The sequence below is a fragment of the Phoenix dactylifera genome, chromosome 1, assembly GCF_009389715.1.
Source record: "Phoenix dactylifera cultivar Barhee BC4 chromosome 1, palm_55x_up_171113_PBpolish2nd_filt_p, whole genome shotgun sequence".
Taxonomy (NCBI): Eukaryota; Viridiplantae; Streptophyta; class Magnoliopsida; order Arecales; family Arecaceae; genus Phoenix; species Phoenix dactylifera.
Genome location: NC_052392.1, coordinates 30,451,831 through 30,471,524, shown reverse-complemented (window position 1 = coordinate 30,471,524; position 19,694 = coordinate 30,451,831). Strand labels below are relative to the sequence as shown.

The 19,694-nt window shown below is 35.2% G+C and overlaps 1 protein-coding gene across 4 annotated transcripts; it reads right to left on the bottom strand.

Annotated features, from left to right (window-relative positions):
• Positions 1-503: 503 nt before the first annotated feature.
• On the bottom strand, positions 504-18,956 carry LOC103704318 (WD repeat-containing protein 36). Of its 4 annotated transcripts, XR_005513895.1 has the most exons (21): positions 18,789-18,955; positions 18,468-18,689; positions 17,282-17,309; positions 15,077-15,177; positions 13,227-13,430; positions 12,883-13,126; positions 11,603-11,778; positions 10,541-10,623; positions 9,726-9,798; positions 9,019-9,084; positions 8,804-8,846; positions 7,016-7,155; positions 6,589-6,801; positions 5,389-5,473; positions 5,019-5,313; positions 4,163-4,424; positions 3,717-3,939; positions 2,648-2,862; positions 1,858-2,014; positions 865-1,075; positions 504-770 (listed from the first exon to the last, which is right to left on the bottom strand). XR_005513895.1 is itself a non-coding variant. In XM_039131625.1 (20 exons), exons 2-19 carry the CDS (start codon positions 18,591-18,593, stop codon positions 1,865-1,867), a joined length of 2,727 nt encoding a protein of 908 aa, XP_038987553.1. In that variant the 5' UTR covers positions 18,594-18,689; positions 18,789-18,956; the 3' UTR covers positions 504-1,120; positions 1,858-1,864. The 4 variants fall into 4 exon arrangements, 3 of the variants coding, with proteins under 3 accessions (XP_038987553.1, XP_038987556.1, XP_038987551.1); XM_039131625.1 differs by having other exon boundaries at positions 504-1,120; positions 18,789-18,956; XM_039131628.1 differs by having other exon boundaries at positions 504-1,068; positions 18,789-18,956.
• Positions 18,957-19,694: the final 738 nt, after the last annotated feature.

Here is a 19,694-nt window from a genome sequence, read left to right as displayed (position 1 = left end):
TTTTGGTTCAACTACTTGAACGATAAAGTGTACTCTTGCTTGTCACTGGTATTGCCTCTAATGCAGCTAACTATAACTTTATTCAAGATGCTATTGTTTTCTATCTTACCTTTGCAGGCGATGGATCTGGTTACCGAGGTATGGATATTCAAAATAAAAAAAAATCAACAGCTAGATCAATGGCTTGGAACTCTGAATGTTATGAAAGATAAAGGAAGACCACCAGAGCAAACTAAGCAGGACTTTACTAATCCAAACCAAATGTTAGAAGCTTAAAGTAAGCCTTGATTGGCAGGGGATCAGGCGCTCTGACTATCCTCAATCTACTCTAATGTTCTTTTTGGTAATGCATATTAAACATGAACCTGCCCCTTGCCGAATCTAATTTTTGAGATAAATTCTTGCAACATGTATATGACATCCATATTGAACTAATTGAGCTGAACATAGTAAGAGTTTGGCAAAAATCTCACACCCAGATTGAAAATTGTTTAGGCGTCGAATAAGCTCAAGCTCAGTTCAATTTGTGAGCAATCCCTGAACAAACCAAATATTGAGTCAAATGTTCACAGATGTTTCACTGCTGCCTTCTTAAATACTCATTTTATTGTTCAAGGGGTAATAATAAAAAGCCAGCACGCCATGAGGCTCAGGAAATATAAAAGAAAAAGAAAAAAAAAGAAGAAAACATAATGGACAAAACTGGAGACGACGTGGTCATTACACATTAACTGATGCATATTGAAAACATTGCATAAAAGAGGTCAAGGCAAGAAGGGAAGCAGCGAAGCTCATCTTGGTTGCATCAAAAACTCACAATCCCTCACTGAAACATCTGTATCCTCTAGGTCTCCGCAAGCCTACCAGGGACATCTTATGGATAACCCTTGGTAAAAATGCTCTTGCACTTTGCAGAGGAATATCAAACCATCACTGTTTTCTAAATTCTAGAGATGTACAACAAAATTTTGATGTAGATCTTCCCAGCCAAGTACACGGTCTGTTGTTACTTTATCCCAAATCTCTAGCTGACAATCCATCACTCGCTGAAGGATCTATTGCTGCTTGCTGAAATCTGAATAAAACAAGCATGGCTTTAAGGTTTGCATATATAGGAGTCCTGGAACGCAAATATAACAGCAGCATCAAGTGAGGGTTAGCAACTGTCAAGTGGCCCTCTCTACAAGTTTAGGAAGCCTATTTCTACTATCTTATAATGTTAACATATTACATGTACCTTGTAAAACAACATATCTTAGTAATATATCTTATTTTTCCTTCCAAATGATTTTACTTGTCAAGATTATCGCCATTCCTGTGATTTTCTTATAAAATCAAATGTATAAAAGAAACTAGTTCTAGACTTAGGTAGTGTTTGGCATCACTTCCGTTTTTGATTTTCAGTTTTCTAAAGTAAAACCAGTTTCTCTTTAATTTTTTTTAAAAAACACTTGTTTCATAGTCACTTGGGTTCGGTTTGGTGGTAGTGTCAATAGTGGAGGAGAAGGTGGTGGCGGAGGTGGTGGCCACAAGTGGTATTGGTTTTCAAAAACTTTGAAAATCAGATTTTCTAGTTCCCACAATTTCTAAAAACTGAGAAAGGGTTTTCAAAAAACTGAAAATAAAATCTGGGTTACCAAACACCATTTTTGCCTCGGTTTGTGTTTGTGGAAACAAAAACTGAAAATTGGAAACCGGAAGTGATGCCAATAGAACCTTAGTTATATCAAGGATGTCACAAGCACATGTTTGACCAGAAATCTTATAAGCTATGCATGGATTGGCTATAAGCAGCAAAGGATTTAAGCCTGCTTAAATAAAGATGCAGCATAGCATATTACTGAGAAAAAGATGCACCTTGTATCTAGAATTGTGAATTGCTGAGGAATGTAACCAGGCATCTGGCACTTTGAAACATCTTATCTATCCTCTGCCAAACCAAACTTTGAACCTCCAGAAGCCTCTTTGCCTTGTCCTGTAGAGTTGTATGACACCGCACTGTTTCACCATGTATCTGTTTAAAAAAGGTCAAGTCGATGAATTCGGAGAAAACCTGCACATAAATTTTAAAAATCCAGAGGATAAAACAATTCCTCTAAAGCAGTTGGTTTGAAAATTTTTCTCTACAGATCACCATCAAGGGGAGAGAGAGAGAGAGACTGTCATTATAATTCAGAAAATTCCAGTGGGAATAATGCTTAGGCACTTCTAAAACTGATCTTGCTAGTGAAAAAAATCCAAATAAATTCTGTCAGCATTTCAAAAGATGGTCATACAATTTTTGAATTGGTTTTAATTTGTGAGCATGTTTATGATTTTATATATATGTATGTATATGTGTGTGTGTATGTATATATATGTATAAGTATCTATACATATATAAATGTATACATATGTATACGTGCATGTGTATGTATGCATGTATACGTATACATATGTATGTATGTATGTATGTACATATGTATGCATGTGTGTGTATATTGGACCTGACCAGATCTTAGTGGAGGTCCACTCAAATGTAGCCAAGTCTAGCTCTACATATATATATATATATATCGAGAATCATTTGTATTTTTCACACAACCAGAAACTACATATAAATGAACATATAACCAAGGTCCACAAGAAAAGAAACATTAATACATACCTTAAGAAACAATCTAATAACTGCTTGAATAAATTCAAAGTTATTTCTGGAGGAAAGCTCATGAATAAAATAATCCAAAAGCTGTCCAATAGAATGCAACTCTGGCCTCTGATCTATATTTTGCAAATCTCCATCATCTATTATCTGCAGCATACGAAGCTCCACATCTAGAGTTGAAGGAGATAAACTTTTAATATAGTCTGTGAATGCTGAAACTGCAAAAGAAAAGAAAAAGAAGTATGAACCTTTAGAACTTCAGTATGGAAACCACAGAAGGAATATAGATGTACAGATAAAACAAAATGAAAATTAACAACAGGCTGATGACCCTTGAGGGGGTGTTCAGATGCTTCGCTCAGACACCTGTTGAATGTCTCATATATGCAAATAATATGCACTTGGAATGATATCCATATAATACAGGATACTGAAACTCATTTAAATGATGATTTGACATATCACAGAAATCTTTGACATTGCAGAACCGGTGGCCTTCTTAAATACTGGGTTCTCCTTTCCTCCATTTCATTATATCGGCTGATTTGATAATTTCAACTTGCATTCCCCACACATAGGATACAAACAGGGTAATTAGGATTCAAATGTCCCATTAATTTGTGTACCCAAGAGCCTTTACACTTTTTCCTTTTTTTCTACAATTTTTAATCTAAAGACAGAACTGCATAATTGAAATACCAGTAAGTTGAAAACAGTTACACTTTTTAGCAAAGTCTAGGCCAGTATTGAGTAGACTTGCAGTATATATTTTCTTAAAGATGATAGGCTATTTTTTAGCAAAAATAATATGGCTGAATAAATTAACCTTTGTACGTATCTTCCATAGAACTAATGCATTTTAAGCATTGTTTACTCACCCTTGCTAAAACTAGCATAAATCAACTGATGAAAACAGAAATAAATTAACAAAGATGTGGTTGAAAACACACAACTTTGGAATTATGATACTTGTTATGGAAGACATCCTCTTCCCATACTCTTCCCAATAATGCATTCTCAAGCGCATAGCGCGTGCACAAGTAAATCCAAACAGAATCTAAAATGTACTTACAATTTCTGGTTTCTGCACAGGACTGTAGCAGCAGAATAAACTGCGAAGATAAATCAACTTTTTTGTTATTACGCATCAGCTCATTATTTTTGTTATTTTTTTCTTCATTGGTAGTGTCCACATTAGGCTGAAACAATATCTCCCCTGAAAGAGATGGAATTGATGGCAAGAAGAAAGGTGCTTTTTCTGGCTTCTTTGGCGGTTCAACTGGCTTGTTACGCAGCTGAAAGTAGTTTAAAAAACACACAAAATAAAGCCTTAATCCAAAGGTGGATATCATTAGCAATAAAAACACATGCCATACATTGACACGCATGAAGCAATTTAAAATAATTGTAAAAATAATACTTCAAGGGGGAAAGATTTTATTTAACTTGAAAAACCATGCCATGTAAAATGTAAAATCAACTGTCCATCAAGCTTGACAAAAATATTCCAATACGAACCTTTATAATGTCTAAATTAGTCAAACTTTGCCATTGGCTCCTAGGAAGCAAGGAAAGTGTGATCAGATTAGGCATTTGAAGACTATGATAAGGCACAGGGCAAGCTTTTTCTATTTGATATGGATCCCCTGAAGCATGAATGGATTCATCTTCCTCAGATACTTCCTTTGAAGAAGCAGATGGCATTTGGACTTTCCGAACTTCTTTCCCACTTCCATAGAAGTCGATATTGGAGGATCCAGAGAACATTGCCTGATTAACCCTGATAACCAGAGGACACAAATCCTGAGACTTCAAAAACATAGCAGATGTTGAAACAAAATTTACTCTTGGACCACGAGAAATAACAAAATGTACCCACTGTTTGTTACCCAACACAACAAAAAGAAACAAACAGGAATATTTGTATTGAATAACCATGCAACAATAAGAATTGGAATATCAAAGAAGATTTGAACAGCCATTTTTATGAGAATGATGGCATCTCAAAATATGAGAATATGCTGCCGCTGTTAAACACCAACAAAAGTACAAATGGCTTTTCCCACATGAATTAGGGAAAATTTTGTCCAGAAATTCATAATTCTGAGCTATCCTTACCCGAGTTTTTATTTAAAAGTTACATATTATATGTTCTGTCAGTGCTGTGAATTGCAAATGCCAGTTAATAGCCGAAATTATAAACATCATTCTTAATATATTCACTGCATTCTCAATATATTTAAGATTTACATATTATATATACAGCCAGTGCTGCTAATGGTAATGCCAGCTGATAGGTTCTCTTCCTAGGTAAAAGCTCATCCGGTCATTGCAAAGGAAATTGATCTAACCAAAAAATTAAACATAAACTCACCAAAGATAGACACCATTTTGATCGACATGAGAAGTTGCCATAATATCCACGGAAGGAGATAGAGATACTGCTGTTATAGGCACATCAACATGTAATGCATCTATTTGTCTAGCAAATATGACATCCCAGATTCTTAGACTCCCATCCATACTGGAAGACAGTAGCCATTTTCCATCCTCACTCAAGCACAAATCAGTGATACGATCTGTATGACCTTCAAATTTACGAACCAACCGTAGTGCCACAACATCAAACAGCCGGAGAACCATATCATCTGCTACAGTTGCCAGAAGACCTAAAGCAAAATAAAAAGTTATATGAAATCACATGCTCCTCTTGAATACCAAAAATGAAAGAGTTAGGATAGTACCATTCGTTCGGTGATATACAATTTTTGTAACACCACATCCAACTTCCCATCTAGATCTTAGTTCACGACTTTTAAAATCCCACACCTGCAAAAAGATACATGACTCGTTACTCAGGCATAAACAAAGTGCATGTACGCATATGAAAAAGAATTGAAAAACCACCAATTCTGACAGTAACATAGTTTATAGATTAGAAAATTGAAGAAAAGCTGAGGCTGAGAGAGAGGAGCACTCTGAAATTGAATTATCAATTCAAAAGGAAGTGCCACAGTAACCAAATCTATAACAATAAATTAACTGCAATTTCTTACTAATGAATAAAATATGAATTTTACAAATCACCTAGGTGATAAATGAATGTGAAAAGAATATGCAATATTACAAGAATCTGGTTGTGGAATTGAGAGATATCTAGTTGGATCAATATATTTTGTCCAATATCCAGATTCCTAGGCTACACAGATTGGTCCAAATTTTCCAGAACCAAGTCTGGTTAGACCCCATAATTGGGTCCATATTGTGAGAATTCTCATTTACCTAACCCATTTGCATGTGATGGAACCATATGATTCTAGCAACATCCAGGATTGATCATAGCAAGTTGTGTTCAGCTAGAGAGAGTTAATCAAAGAGATGGTAACATGGTCACATAAGGCAGGATGACATGTTTGAACGGAATCACAAATTAAACCATCATTTCTTGGTAAAATTTATTATACCTTCACATACTTCTAGCAGGTTTTAATACTTTACACACAAAAAGACTTGCACCTATTGGTGACAAATAGTGCAGTAGCCTATTACAAAGCAAATGTACATCAAAGTATACACATGGATCCTAGCTTTAGTTGTTTTTATTTCTTGCATGAGACTATGCTAGACTGCATGTGTATAACTTGTACTCATTCACTCCTATTAGAAGGACAAACTGATTTTCTCATATTAGGCATAACGCAGATTCCCTCCAGCACCTGAAAGTCTCATGTTATCAGAGGTTAGAAACATACTGTGAGAAACTGGCTCAAACTTGGAACAGTCCCAATGCCCGACTAAATATCATATGCACTTCTGTTTGAGAAATATTTTCAAATGAACTCACCACAAAGAAAATTAGGCTTATACGAAAAAAACCAAACCACTACTATCTGCAAGATAGAGATATAAAATAATATAAACAAAGCAGAATTTGAGGAATATACCTTGATATCACCCTGGTATCCCGCACTTATCATAATGCTGTTTGTAGCATCACAAGCTACTCCAACAACTTCCCCATTATGTGCACACTGTCTTGCCTCAGAAATATCCATGTAACTGCCTCGGCTAATTCCTGATTGAAGATTAAATCTTTCGACCCAACCACCTTCAGTGCCCAAGATGGCAAAATTACCACATGCACTTATTGCACAGGCCTGTTACACAACATTGAAAATATAAACAAATTGACTTCATCAATGCAGTAAACCACAGTATCCACAGAACTATGAGCAAATGCTGATGTCCGCTATGGAGGTGCTAAATAACCCTAAGTAACTACCATTGTTGACGTATCTTCAAGACCGATAAATTTTTAGTCTGAACCAAGTGAGAAGATTATGAATCTGTAAAGTTTATAAAATAGCATACCTTAACCGGTGTCTGGTTGTCTGTAGATGGTGACAGAATATGCTCACCGAGAACAAAGTTCTGAAGTCGCCATACGTATGCCCGTGGAGTATCCATATGACAAGTGACAACGTTGCACCAATCACGCTCACGAATCTCAGCTAAAATAGATTTGTTTACAAACAAATCACTAAACAGTACTTGGGCCATCTTGCAAAATATTATCTTGAAATTCATAATACCTCTCAGAACAAAATGCAAAGCAACTATAAACCAGAAAAGTAATAAATAGATCGTGAAATAATATATATTTGAAAAATAATACCAATTTATAACTTGTTGAACAAGTGTTATGTATCATCAAATTATTGAAGACCCTTAGGTTTGATATGACCCCTGCATGTCACACACCCAAAAAGAAAACTCTTAACTGGTTCAAGCCAGAACTGCTGGCACAATCTCTAGGAACATTGTCATGAGGTTAATAGCTAATGACCAGGCATGGCTTACAAGCTACTGCAGTTAAATTTCAGCTGTCTAACTGTAAAGGGAAGGAGGGATTGATGCTCTTTCATGAAATTCTAACATCCAAAAAAGATTTCATATCCCACTGTTTTCCAACTTACAATATTCCTGAGCCATGAACTGATCATAAAATGAACTGATATGGGCATGAGGTACTAGCAAGGATCTGACAAAGGAGTAGGGTGCTTAACTAATGAACTTGTTCAGATCATAGAAGGACAACATAAATTTGGGTTTAGATGACAAACACTTTAATATATACATACAGAAACATATATTATGTGATCGACAACATGCCCTAATCAAAGACATGCAGTGAAGGATCCTACTTTATAAAGGAAAATCCATTGGCAGGGATATGAGCTGATTACTGATGAGACCCAAAAGAGATGTCAATTGAGAGGGACTGCTAAGAATATTTCTTGCCTTAGCAAATGTCATCCACTTCATGTTAGAGGAAAAATGTTGCATCACCACCAGGAACAGCAAGTCCATAATTGTCAGAATTGTCAATCAAGTGTCTTCTCTTCCATCAAATCATAGGGGTCTACCCATGGTATGCTAAACCGGCCTGTACCGGCCGGTTCAGCCCGTACCGGCCGGTTCAGCCCGTACCGGACTGGTCCGGGTCTTCACTAGTACGCCGACCGGTACCGGTTCGGCGTACCTTGGGTCTACCATTTAACTTCCTTAAAACACTCAAATCCATGAAACATCTGCAGCTCTTCATCAAACGTTCTCTATGCACCTCAATAAAATTCCAAATCACTCACATGTGCACTGCATGTCTAAACAAATATTATAAATGGTGAAGTAGCACATCAAACAAAAGCACTCAAATAACCAATGTAACTATATTAGCAACTTGACACAAACATAAGCCCTCAAACAACGTAATCAATGATGCCAAATAAACTTTGGCCCATGGCAGATCACAGCTACCAGCATAAAAATCCATCATGCAATGCATGGTTGGCATGTGGCTAGACCTGGCACAGGCAAGCATGTCTGCAAACATGAACACCTACTTGTTTTAGCAAATAAGTATCCACCATGTCATTTTCTAAAGTGGGATTTTGTATGCTTGCATAAAACCTTCAATCTCCATATGACTTGAGGAAAGCATGTCTCCTGACCTTCCCATGCCCTTGAAAATGCAAAATGCTAGAATATGTATTGTGCAAGCATTATGTCTAGAGTTTCATGCATTAAGGAAAGCTCAGACCAGAAACCGACAGGACAACTTTATATGCATAGAAATGACATCCAGAGGGAAGTCCATACCAAAATCAAATGCAATGACAGGCTTCAGTTTAATCTCTTCTTCCTGTGGGTTGGCAAATAAAGATATTGATGAGTGGAGTTTTTACACTTTGCAATCTTACACATAGGGACAACAAACAAGAAATGAAGAGGCACATAGAAAGTCCATCACTTAATAACAGTCATAAAAAAGATATACTAACATATAATGAACTGTTTGTTATTCTTAAGCATACCTTTGTTCTAAGTTTCCTGGCTCTCTTAGTTACATGCCGCTGAGAAAGCTCCCTACTTTGTTGATCCTGCTCAGCAATAATAAATACAGTGACAATGTAGACAAAAACCAAATGACATCTTACTTAGGGATGTTGCCAATATTAAGCAAAAACAAAGCATAAATCAAATGAACCTAACAACAATTTATGCACTTACTTCAGGTGCAGCTGATTTGCAATGAACTGTTAGTGTTTTTTTTTCTTTACAAAAAAAATTATCATATTTGATTTTGACTACTTCACCCTAGTCTTCTATGTTCTAGTAGTCATACCAAAATTCTACATTTCCTCAAAATTTATTTTTGTAAAACCAATCTGGTAAAGTCAAACATGGCTTTTTTTACATTCTAGAGGTTGATGCATTATGTGAACTGCTTTAAGAAAGAATTTCTTCACAAAATGGAAAAACAAGAAGGATCCAGGAACATGTAAAATAGAGTTGTACTTAGTTTTAGTAATAAGAACACAGAATGCATGGTTCAGAACAGAATATCAAAGTCGGGTTGCCTGTTAGAGGGATTAGCATACAACTAGGTAAGCAGACTTTTTTTAAGTACTAAAATACATAGAGATCATAGAATAGATAATGTTTACTTAAAATTATCATAGTTTGAGCAAAGCAGAAGTGGGAAGAACAGCAATAAAAAGAAAAAAAATAAGTGCCAAACCTGAATGACAGAGAAAAGACGAAAAGCACGATCCTGACCAGCTGATAAAATGTATCTTCCATTTCCATAGAATCTGGTATCATCAGAGATCCCATAAATTAGCCATTTGGATAGAAGTCATCAATTACCCTTAACAGAAAACACCTAGAGTTTGATAAGACACTCCAAATAAATTCAGATATTGAAATTTAGTGGTACTAAACAAATTACAAACTTATTGTTAAATTGGCAACAGCATGAAACCAACAAAGAAGATCAAGTAGCTCGAAGAAATAACAACCAAGTAAACATTTGAGTATGTTCAAGTGTCTTCACTGTCAAGTATCCCCAAGTGAGTACACAGGATACCCCTTTCAAAAATGGCTGACAAGAATAAAACATGCACAGACAAGGTGTCTTCATAAATAGCAATTTGAAACCATTAACTCCTTCCTAAAGCTTTCGTCCAGATATTGCAAAAATTAAAACTCGGGATTAACTTATTAAGCTGTACTTTAGCCATAAAATTGCAGTGAATCTCGCCAAGAGGGCCTAAAAGTATGGGAGTTCTTACAAGATAAAAACAAGGAGAAAATATGAAATCAAAAAGATCTAAAAACAGTCCAATTCTCATCTGGTTGGGAGACACTGGAGAAGGAAAATAAATTAAACCATCAATGCAGTAAATCAAACCACCAATATGCGACAACTGAAAATGTAGGAAATAATGAATAGCGCTGATGAAAAAATTGGAGAATTTTTATAAGTAAACAATCTTGATAAGTTAGTAACAAATATCACACATAAAGAGCAAGTCATGGGACTAATTGTTTCACCTTACGCACAGCGGTGGAGCACTATGACCACTTCGAAAGCGTAAAAGACGAGCATCCCCATCAGTTGTATCAAATATCCACATCTATTAGAAAGGGCAGATGGTTTAAATAATTCCAGTTAAAATAAGTAACAAAGGTTGTAAGAATTAAAAAAAAACAAATAAACTCAATATCCTCCTAAACTCAAAATAGCCAATGCCCAAAGGCTATTCGACAGATGATAATAGTGTGGGATGACATCAAAGTTACATATACAGAAGAAAAATAAGTTACATGTTAATGTAGAATAAAAAATGGGTGGCATTTTTGTTGATATTTAGTCCTTTTGGCCTGCCAATATGTCAGTTTAATTGGAAAAAAAAGAAGTTATGTTCAATGAATAAATGAGCAAAGTCAAGCATCATGGATCTTCGGGTATCTCTGGTCATATACTAAGACTTCCATCATACTGACACATTTCAATCATTGGAATTATATCATAGATATGAGTGGATGACTATGATTGCCTTTCAGAAAGAAAAATAAGTTTTTGTAGTTTGGTCCAGTAAGCAAAAAACAAGAAATTTAACATGGAAGCAGAAATATGGGCATGTCAAGGCCTAAATTTGATCCAAGGAGAACCTAAACCCTGCCAATTCTGCAATACAAAAATGATATTCATCATCATCATCAGCGACAAGTCCCAAAATAGATAATCACTCCACCAACCAAATAACCAGTCAAGCTTAGAGTCTGCATCTGATTAGATGAATCACTACCCAGCAACCACTTCCAATCCTTTCATTCAAGGAAAAAAAGAAACACTTTTAATGATCTAAAGCAACAATCAAGAATTGAGACAAAAACTGATTTCCCTGGAATTCTCAAAAAGTACAAGAGAAGGGATGTCAGTAACCAACAATATTTGGACCACACTAAAACCCCCAATTTACCTGCTTGAGTTACTTCAGTGTATACCTCCAAGCATGGCATTGCATAAACTAAACTACAGCTAGCATTTGCAATATGTACAGGAAAAATATATACAAATATGCCAAAAAATACAGCACGTAAACTTCTTACTTTTATTGAATTATCTCCAGCAGAACTCATAAGAACAGGCTCATTCGCCAAAAAATGGAGTGATATTATTGAACCATCATGAGCTTCCCTGATGACTGATTGTAGTCTTCTTTTCTCCAGATTCCATATGCTTATAATGCCCGATGAACCCCCAGACGCTAGAAGAGGTTGTCCATCTAGCACAATGACAGAAAAAATGCAACAAAGAGTAATCACAATTAACTGTCATAAAGCTAGTACAGGTATCTTCATTTAACACTATGAACAAGTAAAATATGACCGAAATATGACTTTTAATGAGTCCATAATGGCGTAGCAACCTAATTAGATCCAACAAAATATTCACCAGAATTTTGATGTTCCATTTTAGTTACTCACCATCAAAGCATCATCATATCTTAGCTTTCTTTCATAAGTGGATATTCATCTACTCCTGTCGTTATATGAGATGACTAACCAAAAATTCCAGATTTAAACTTGATAAATTTAATTGACAAGCACATCTCTCAAAGTAGGAACCAATTAATTGAAATGATAAGTGGGTACACAAATATGACTCAAGACTAGCACATGCAATGCACAAGTGACTAAAGAGGAAGCCATATGATGGACAGACATAATCTATGGATCAGTGAAATGTTCACAATTAGACTTATTTGTGTTGAACTTTTTTATTTACATGAATTAATACACACATGCTCCAGCTTATGGTTGATATAATTCTCTTTTTTGCTTTACAGAACATAGAAAGATAAGACAGACAGATCTATGAACAAAGATGGTGGAATTATAACAGCGAGAAAGGCCTCATGCCAAAGTCCAGCCATGTTTCACTCATAGAAAATAAAAATAAAGGATCTTGCTGATAGGACAGTCACAATCAACCATGCTGCCTCTGCTATGATTCTTCCCCTAAAAGCATTTTAGTAAGACGAAGAAACAAGGTAGTGCTTGCTATATACAAAATACACATATTTATAAATTCCTAGACTGAAGGAGAGGTGACCGAGATGAATTCTAGTGCAATAACACAACCAAAGCATTTGCTTTATTAACATTAGATATAAGCTATGTGTAGCTCTTTATATGTATGAAAACAACACAAAATATTATATGATGAAAACGAAAAGGTTTAAATGTGGATGAAATAATCACATGTTGATTCATATTTTAAAGGGATTTAAAACAATTATTATATAATTAAAGATAATGCTAGAAAAATATGGTGCCTCATTAACTCTAACTTGTCCTTTAAACAATACTTCAGCTGAAAAGATTACCAGTTCTAAATGATAAAGCAGTCACAGCACCACGTGTAGAATGGGTGAATGAAATTAACTCTTCATCATAACGCAGGTTGTGAATGTGAATCATTCCATCAGAACAGCCAACTGCAACTACATCCAATGCAGGCGATGCAACACAGCAACAAACAGATGAATTCCAGCCTGTGAATTCATATATTTTTTCCTTGGTGCTGATGTTCCATAATTGCAACGGACCTTCTTGGCTACCAACAATGACCTGTTTGAACCATAATCTTCAGTTCCTTATGAAGCAAGTATTTGTAATAAGAGTCAAAAGTCAAAATTCCATCAGGAATTAAAACTGAGGCTGCAGTTACCTTGTTTAAGTAAGTATCAGGATGCATTATACAGCTTGGAGAGAATTTGGCTTCTAACTGAATATGTCCAACTGGTTCAAGGTTCAGTTTTACTCCTTTAAATGCCCATATAAATACATTACCTTTAATATCAAGGCTTAGAATATGGTCTCCAAACAAAAGTAATGAATTAATTTTTTCTTCATGTCTGCTCCATGCGGCTACCTGATTCAAAAAGTGAAATACCAGTAAAGTGACCATGGTAAAAATTGGAATGGAAAACTAATTGGGCAATGGCATAACATTTGGAGGGGGTAACAGAAAATTAAGAAGGATAGAGTAAGAAATTAGCATATCATAGAAGTATTAGGAGTTGCACAAATTAAGGATAAAATAATGGAGAACCAATTGATATGGTATGGGCATGTACATTGAAGAACTAAGGGAGCTCTAGTACGGAGAGGTATCACTAATCTTTATTGAGGATATAGGAAAAGGAGGATAATAGCTAAGATTACATGGATGGAAGTTATAAGGGATGGTATTAAAAAGCTTAAAAGAACATCATAGGCAACCATAAATAGGATGCTTGGTGCATGAAGATAGATAAAGCTAAAGCAAACCCACATAGGGGCAAGGCCTGATGATGATGATTATGGATTTGGAAGGACATGCATCCACAAGGGATGGGGGTATACTAAACAATAAAATACTAACATTAGTCAGTCAAGGAGGACGGTAATAGATTTTCCATAGTGATCTATTTTGAATGGCAATTCCCTGCCTACAGTTTCCAAAGTAGCATATTTTGTGATAAATTGTTGTGATTAAGAAGATTTATCTCCTGAGAGAATGAACATGTCTATTTTCCTAAAACATGCAGCAAAGTTGAAAAATGTAAAGAATTAAGAAAAGAAAAAAAGAGTAATAAGCCATACAAAGGAAGTTGCTTATAACTCATTTTACAGCATTTTTGATCCATATATGAGAATTTTGATATGTTAAGAAGAATAAATATACTCTGCAAAATAAAAAAAATGAAATGTAGCTAACCAAGACTTCTGTTAAGACTATAATGACACTGCATGTTCAACTAAAAGAATGACACAATCCTAAAACATGTAAGCCAGTAGAACATTCTTTGCTGATATTCCTGTCTCCTGAACGGCGAAAGATGACAACCATCTATGGTTTTTACTACAAACTCAATGGAAAGTGATATTTCAGAAGCCTGTCATGCTTTTCTCTTTGACTTTTTTTTTGTGGGGTGGTGTGTGCATGCATGCTCTGGTGCAAAGCATAAGTAACCAAAATAGAAGGTAGCACATTTTGAGATCCAAATGCACTCAGTTGTAGTAAAATGTGAACACAGAATACTAATAGCTTTTGGACATTGTTGGACATTAGTATAAAGTAAATAAAATAAGCAATAGGATATTCTTTTAAAAAAGGTAAAAAGTTGCAACCACATATAATTCGTAAGATACTGTACTAAAGCACGTATTATGATGCTTCATTAAAACATTTTCATTACTTCTTTATATTTATTCTCCACTTCCTAACTGTCATGATCTCTTCTAAACACTATTTTGGTATTTGATGTCTTTATTGCTTTTCATATTAACTTTCTATTTCCAATGATTCAAAAAAAATCCCAGACATATTCATTTTGATAACTTCTTGTTTATCTAAGCACTAAATCTTTTACAACACTCACCAGTGGTTTGGAACTAAACTTGTTGACCACAGCATATGAATCTTCAACCAGTACGTGTATCTTCATATATGAATCTTAATAAAATATATTCCTATAACTAGAACTGCAAAATACTTCAACTACGGCAAAAGGTGATTCTCTGCTATGTATAAACCTGCTGAGCACGTTTGAAAACTCCAATTTCAGTTCCGAAAGCAGCAAATGTGTAGTCCTTGTGGGATGCAAGAGCTCGGATCTTCTTCGGTAATTGGGGTCCTGGAAGATATTTTATGCACATGGTTAAGAAAAAAGAACAATAGAAGTGTATTAGAAATAGGATGAAATAAGGATGAATTTGACAAATTAATAAACTGGCAGGGCACGTAACAAACATCCAGATCAATTGAATTTTGGTTTGTTTTCAAGATATGTTGATCAAGCTCTAGAGTTTGTCTCAAATCATATGGCCTATGATGCAATTTATCTTTTTGTCTATATTGCTACCATCCATTTTGTGTCCATGTGATGCATAGGTTAGAAACCTCCAAAACACTTGAATTTTTGTTTCTATTTTACGATCAGCAGTGTGTACACTCACTTTGAAAAGGCTGTTATTGAATTTTCATTGACATTATTTGGGCCCAAATAAAAACAAAATAATTCATGATAAGGCATCTAAGTCATTGTACTTTCATATTTATTTAGTGTATTAAATTAAATGTGTAAGTTCATTAAATCGGAAATAAATGATCTCTATTCAGGGGAGAGGGGAGAACTCCTGCAGATTGCAGCTTCGTCTCAACATTCATTTTGTACCAGACTGGATCACCTAAGAAACATTTGAAGCACTGTTTACCAGTGATAATGTTAGATTCCAAGCGATTGCAATTACGTGACATTTTGTCCATAACACCATATGTAAATGGTTCAGCCCGTCAAGTAGTCAAATATCTCAAGCAGTAAAAAAAATTAGTCTCCAATCCTCTGTAGCATGGCCCATCATATGTTGAAAGCATTATATGACATAGTCTTCTATCAAGATATCAAATAGTGGTTTGCCAAAGAGGAAAAAACTGCCCTTGCTGATGATTTCTGGAAAGACGCTATTATTCGATTGGAAACGATTATAAACATATGTAATCCACCTCTGCAAGTAATCTTCACTTTGAAATTCCACCCTTCAGAATGTGTTGATATTCAAGATACATGAAAATGGGTCAAGATGGCATTTCACATATTAAAGCTAGGGGTTGAAGTTCCTGCCAAATCTGAAGCGTTTTGGACATTGATGAGTCAAGAATTGCATGAGTTTGGCAACTCTAAGAAATGCATCCAGCTTCTTTTGAAACCAACCAAAACTCACTAAAACTGATCATGCATGCTAAGTTTAATGAAATGGGACATCTGATGTCATTTTTGGGCCATTCTTCACTTCAAGTAAATTTAGGTGCTTGATGTCATCTTACATAATCTCCTCGGTTGTTTAAGTTTAAAGAAGGGTCCTTCCTCAAAGGTGATGACTCTAACCTTCAAAAATCAATTTCTCAAAACTAGATTTAAAATTTGCAAGTTAAAAAGAAATGCATGTCCATTTCCAAAAGTTCTTCATAAAGGGACAACTTATCTAGATATAAGAGATTTTTTGCGGTTTTTGCGATAATTTTTAGAGGGGAAGAAGAGAATAGGGGGAATAGTGGATTAAAGGGTCTGAACTCTGATTGAGCTCAAATTTAAAAGAATTGTCATCTATTAAGCTATCATCAAAGGCACATGCATGCAGCATTACACAATGAAATTATGGATTTTTTTTCCAGTTTGGGGCAGTGATGGGGTAAAATTGGCCTAAGATCAGCAAATAAATAGTAAGCTAAGTGTCCCAAACAATAAAATATAATATAAAATGACGTATGATGGTTTTCGTTATTTATTTTTCAAGTTCTTTTCATTATTTATTGACCATCACTATCATAACTAGAGCCAAAGTCGCTGATTCTACAACTCATGAGACCCAGCTAAAAAGTTAAAGCACAACCTAGTTTCCAAACCTTGTTGGAGCTTTTAACTATGGACAAAAAAGTGCTTTCTAATATTATAAATGTACTTTCTTCCATATTATGAATGAAAATCTATCTTTTCGATCCTATTGCCAGAAGTTGAAAGTCATAGGCTTGAATCAAAATGAATAACAAAAAATATATTTCATCAGCACTGTTTACATGGATAAGGAGGACCTTCATAGAAGTAGTACAGATACGTTGACAGACGAGATGAACATTCAATAAGCATAAAATGATTATATTTTAGATGTCCACATGAAGAACCAACAGAAGAGAAAAGAACATTAATTATGCAAATATAAAAATAATCAAAAAAAACTTACCAGCAAGCACTAATGTCAACTTAGCACACTGCAAAAAAAAGAAAAGTAAAGGAAACAATTATTCAGCTTCCACGTAATGAAAAACTAAAACTCACCATGCCAATTTAATTTGTGTGTATAAGAGACCTATGCAAATTTTATGTAGGTTAAACAGTAAAAGGAGCATCTACTTGTCCTAATCCAATATAAGAACACTAACCATATAAAAGGGAAGAGGAGGAAAATATGAAAGAACAACTGGTTGTATAGGACATGCAGTGAGTAATATAGTCATTTGATTATTAAAGTTTGTATTTTAACTTTTAATAAAGTGACATGCCTTAGAACAAGTTATTACAACTGCAACATTCAGTACTTCACAAGGTTATAGATGATGTTTCCACTTTGTGAGGGATATGCATGCAAATAAGCAATACTCAGAGGGTGACATGAAAAAACACCAAAAATATCACTTATCTTGTTTTTTTTTAAAAAAAAAAAAACTTACTCTATTGTCTATCAAAAGGATTCTAAATAATTGAGCTTTCCGGCAGAAAAATAAGTTCATGAAAACCATCATAATTCATGTTTATTTGGATGTACAGCTCAAGCTGCTATATAGTCTAAGTACAGACAATATTAGTTTCGGAGAAGTGCTCAAGTCCACTATAGATTCGTATACCGTGCATGATTAATGTATATGAAATTGCTAGTCCATCATAAATATGAAATAATTGTAGATAAACCCCATTGGTAGATGATTGCAATACTGGATCATCTACATCAGCAACTCCATATAATCACCACTCTCCATTAAAAAAATGTAATGTCTATAAGTAGTTCTTATATTAACTTGATTCTTAATCATTTGAAGAATCTATGCACCATAATTATCAAAATATCATGGAATTAAAATCAAATACACTGCACATCGGAAAAATAACAGATTTACAGGGAACAAATTTCAATTTTTAAACTGTAAATCTTAAGTACGCTCCTATTAAAAAAACATAGCAGGCATGTCAATTGAACCAACCTGCAAAAAAATGATAACGGCGGCCACTACTACAAGTTCTGAAAATTCAGCTTGCAAAGTTTCGGGCCCAAGTTTATCAAACTTCAATTTTCTTTGATAAATTTTATCCATACTTAAGAGAACTCGACAAACAACCGAAAAAGAACGAACTTTACAAGATAGAAAGCTTACATCATAGATCTGCCACGCTTTTCCAACGCTGACGGTGACGAAGGTCTCGGTCCCCAGTCTCTGGACGGAGAAGGGGACACCACTAGTGATGTAACCGATTGCTCGATAGGGTTCGAATATCCCCATCGCTCTCCGCTCGATTTGGGGGTTGAAAAGGAAGTGGATTTGAATGCGAATAAGAAGGCGGCGAAGGCAACGCGAGGTTTCTAGGGTTTCCTTCAGCTAGATTTGATACAGCAGTGAGGAAGAGAGTGAAACAAGAAGCGGGAAGGGAATGGGAGGGGATACAAAGAGAGAGGCGGACGAGGAGGGAGGCCGTACCTCAAACGGCGGGGATCCAGTGGTTGGTGGTGGCGGCGGTCGTAGAGATGGCGGTCGAGCGACGGCCGATGGCAGCCGGCGGCGCAGCGGTGGAACGCTGGTTGAGGCGGTGGTGGAGAGGAGAGGAAAAAAAAAACAGAGGAAAGAATAAGGGGGTTAGGGTTTTAGACTCTCAAGTTCACATGGAAAGACTACGGAGGGATCTTGTGTTAATGTTTTCACGACCCGTTGGAAAACATTTAGCTAAAACGTCCTCATAGTATTCTGTATTCTTTTCAAGTTCAGTGAATAGCCTGGTACAAATAAAAATGAACTAGTATTCGCAAGCCGGACTAATTACTGGAAGATCCCTGAACGTGAATACAATTGTTTTTCGACCAGAACTTTTGGGGTTAGTTAATTTTATTTGCTGAACATATTAAGAACAGGCCCTACATATCTATTTTTTTTCACTTGCCAGGCACAAAGATAAACTAGCATCGGCAAGTCGCATGACGGGATTAGTTCCGGCAAGCGAATTGCAGGGACTACTTAATTTCATTGTAGGCAGCACACTTCCGTTTGATTTTTTTGATGTCCCAATATTAGGCACGTATAAGGTGTTTCTAATATAATTGAGCAAATAAATATAAACTAGTAAAATCCCACAACCATGCAAAGGGGAAAAAACACCTATGTACTGTTTAATAAATAAAAGTTAGGAGGAATAAAAATTAAAAACAAATTATTGAGATATGAAAATATTATTAAATAAAGAGCAAAAAGACAATAACAACATTACAATAATAATCTAACTATTCTAGTAGTTAAAAATAAAATTTGAAAGAATAAATTAAGGCTCTCAGCCAATAAATCAAAATCCTATTTTCAAGGAAAAGCCAATAATAATTATAAGGCCAAGATATG

Coding starts and splice junctions, on each gene's coding strand:
- LOC103704318 (XM_039131625.1), bottom strand. CDS start 18,593: ATGGGGATATTCGAACCCTATCGAGCAATCGGTTACATCACTAGTGGT. Junction 13,127..13,226: donor CTGATACTTACTTAAACAAG/GTAACTGCAGCC, acceptor TGGTTCAAACAG/GTCATTGTTGGTAGCCAAGA. Junction 7,156..8,803: donor TGTCATTGCATTTGATTTTG/GTATGGACTTCC, acceptor AATCTATTTTAG/CTGAGATTCGTGAGCGTGAT.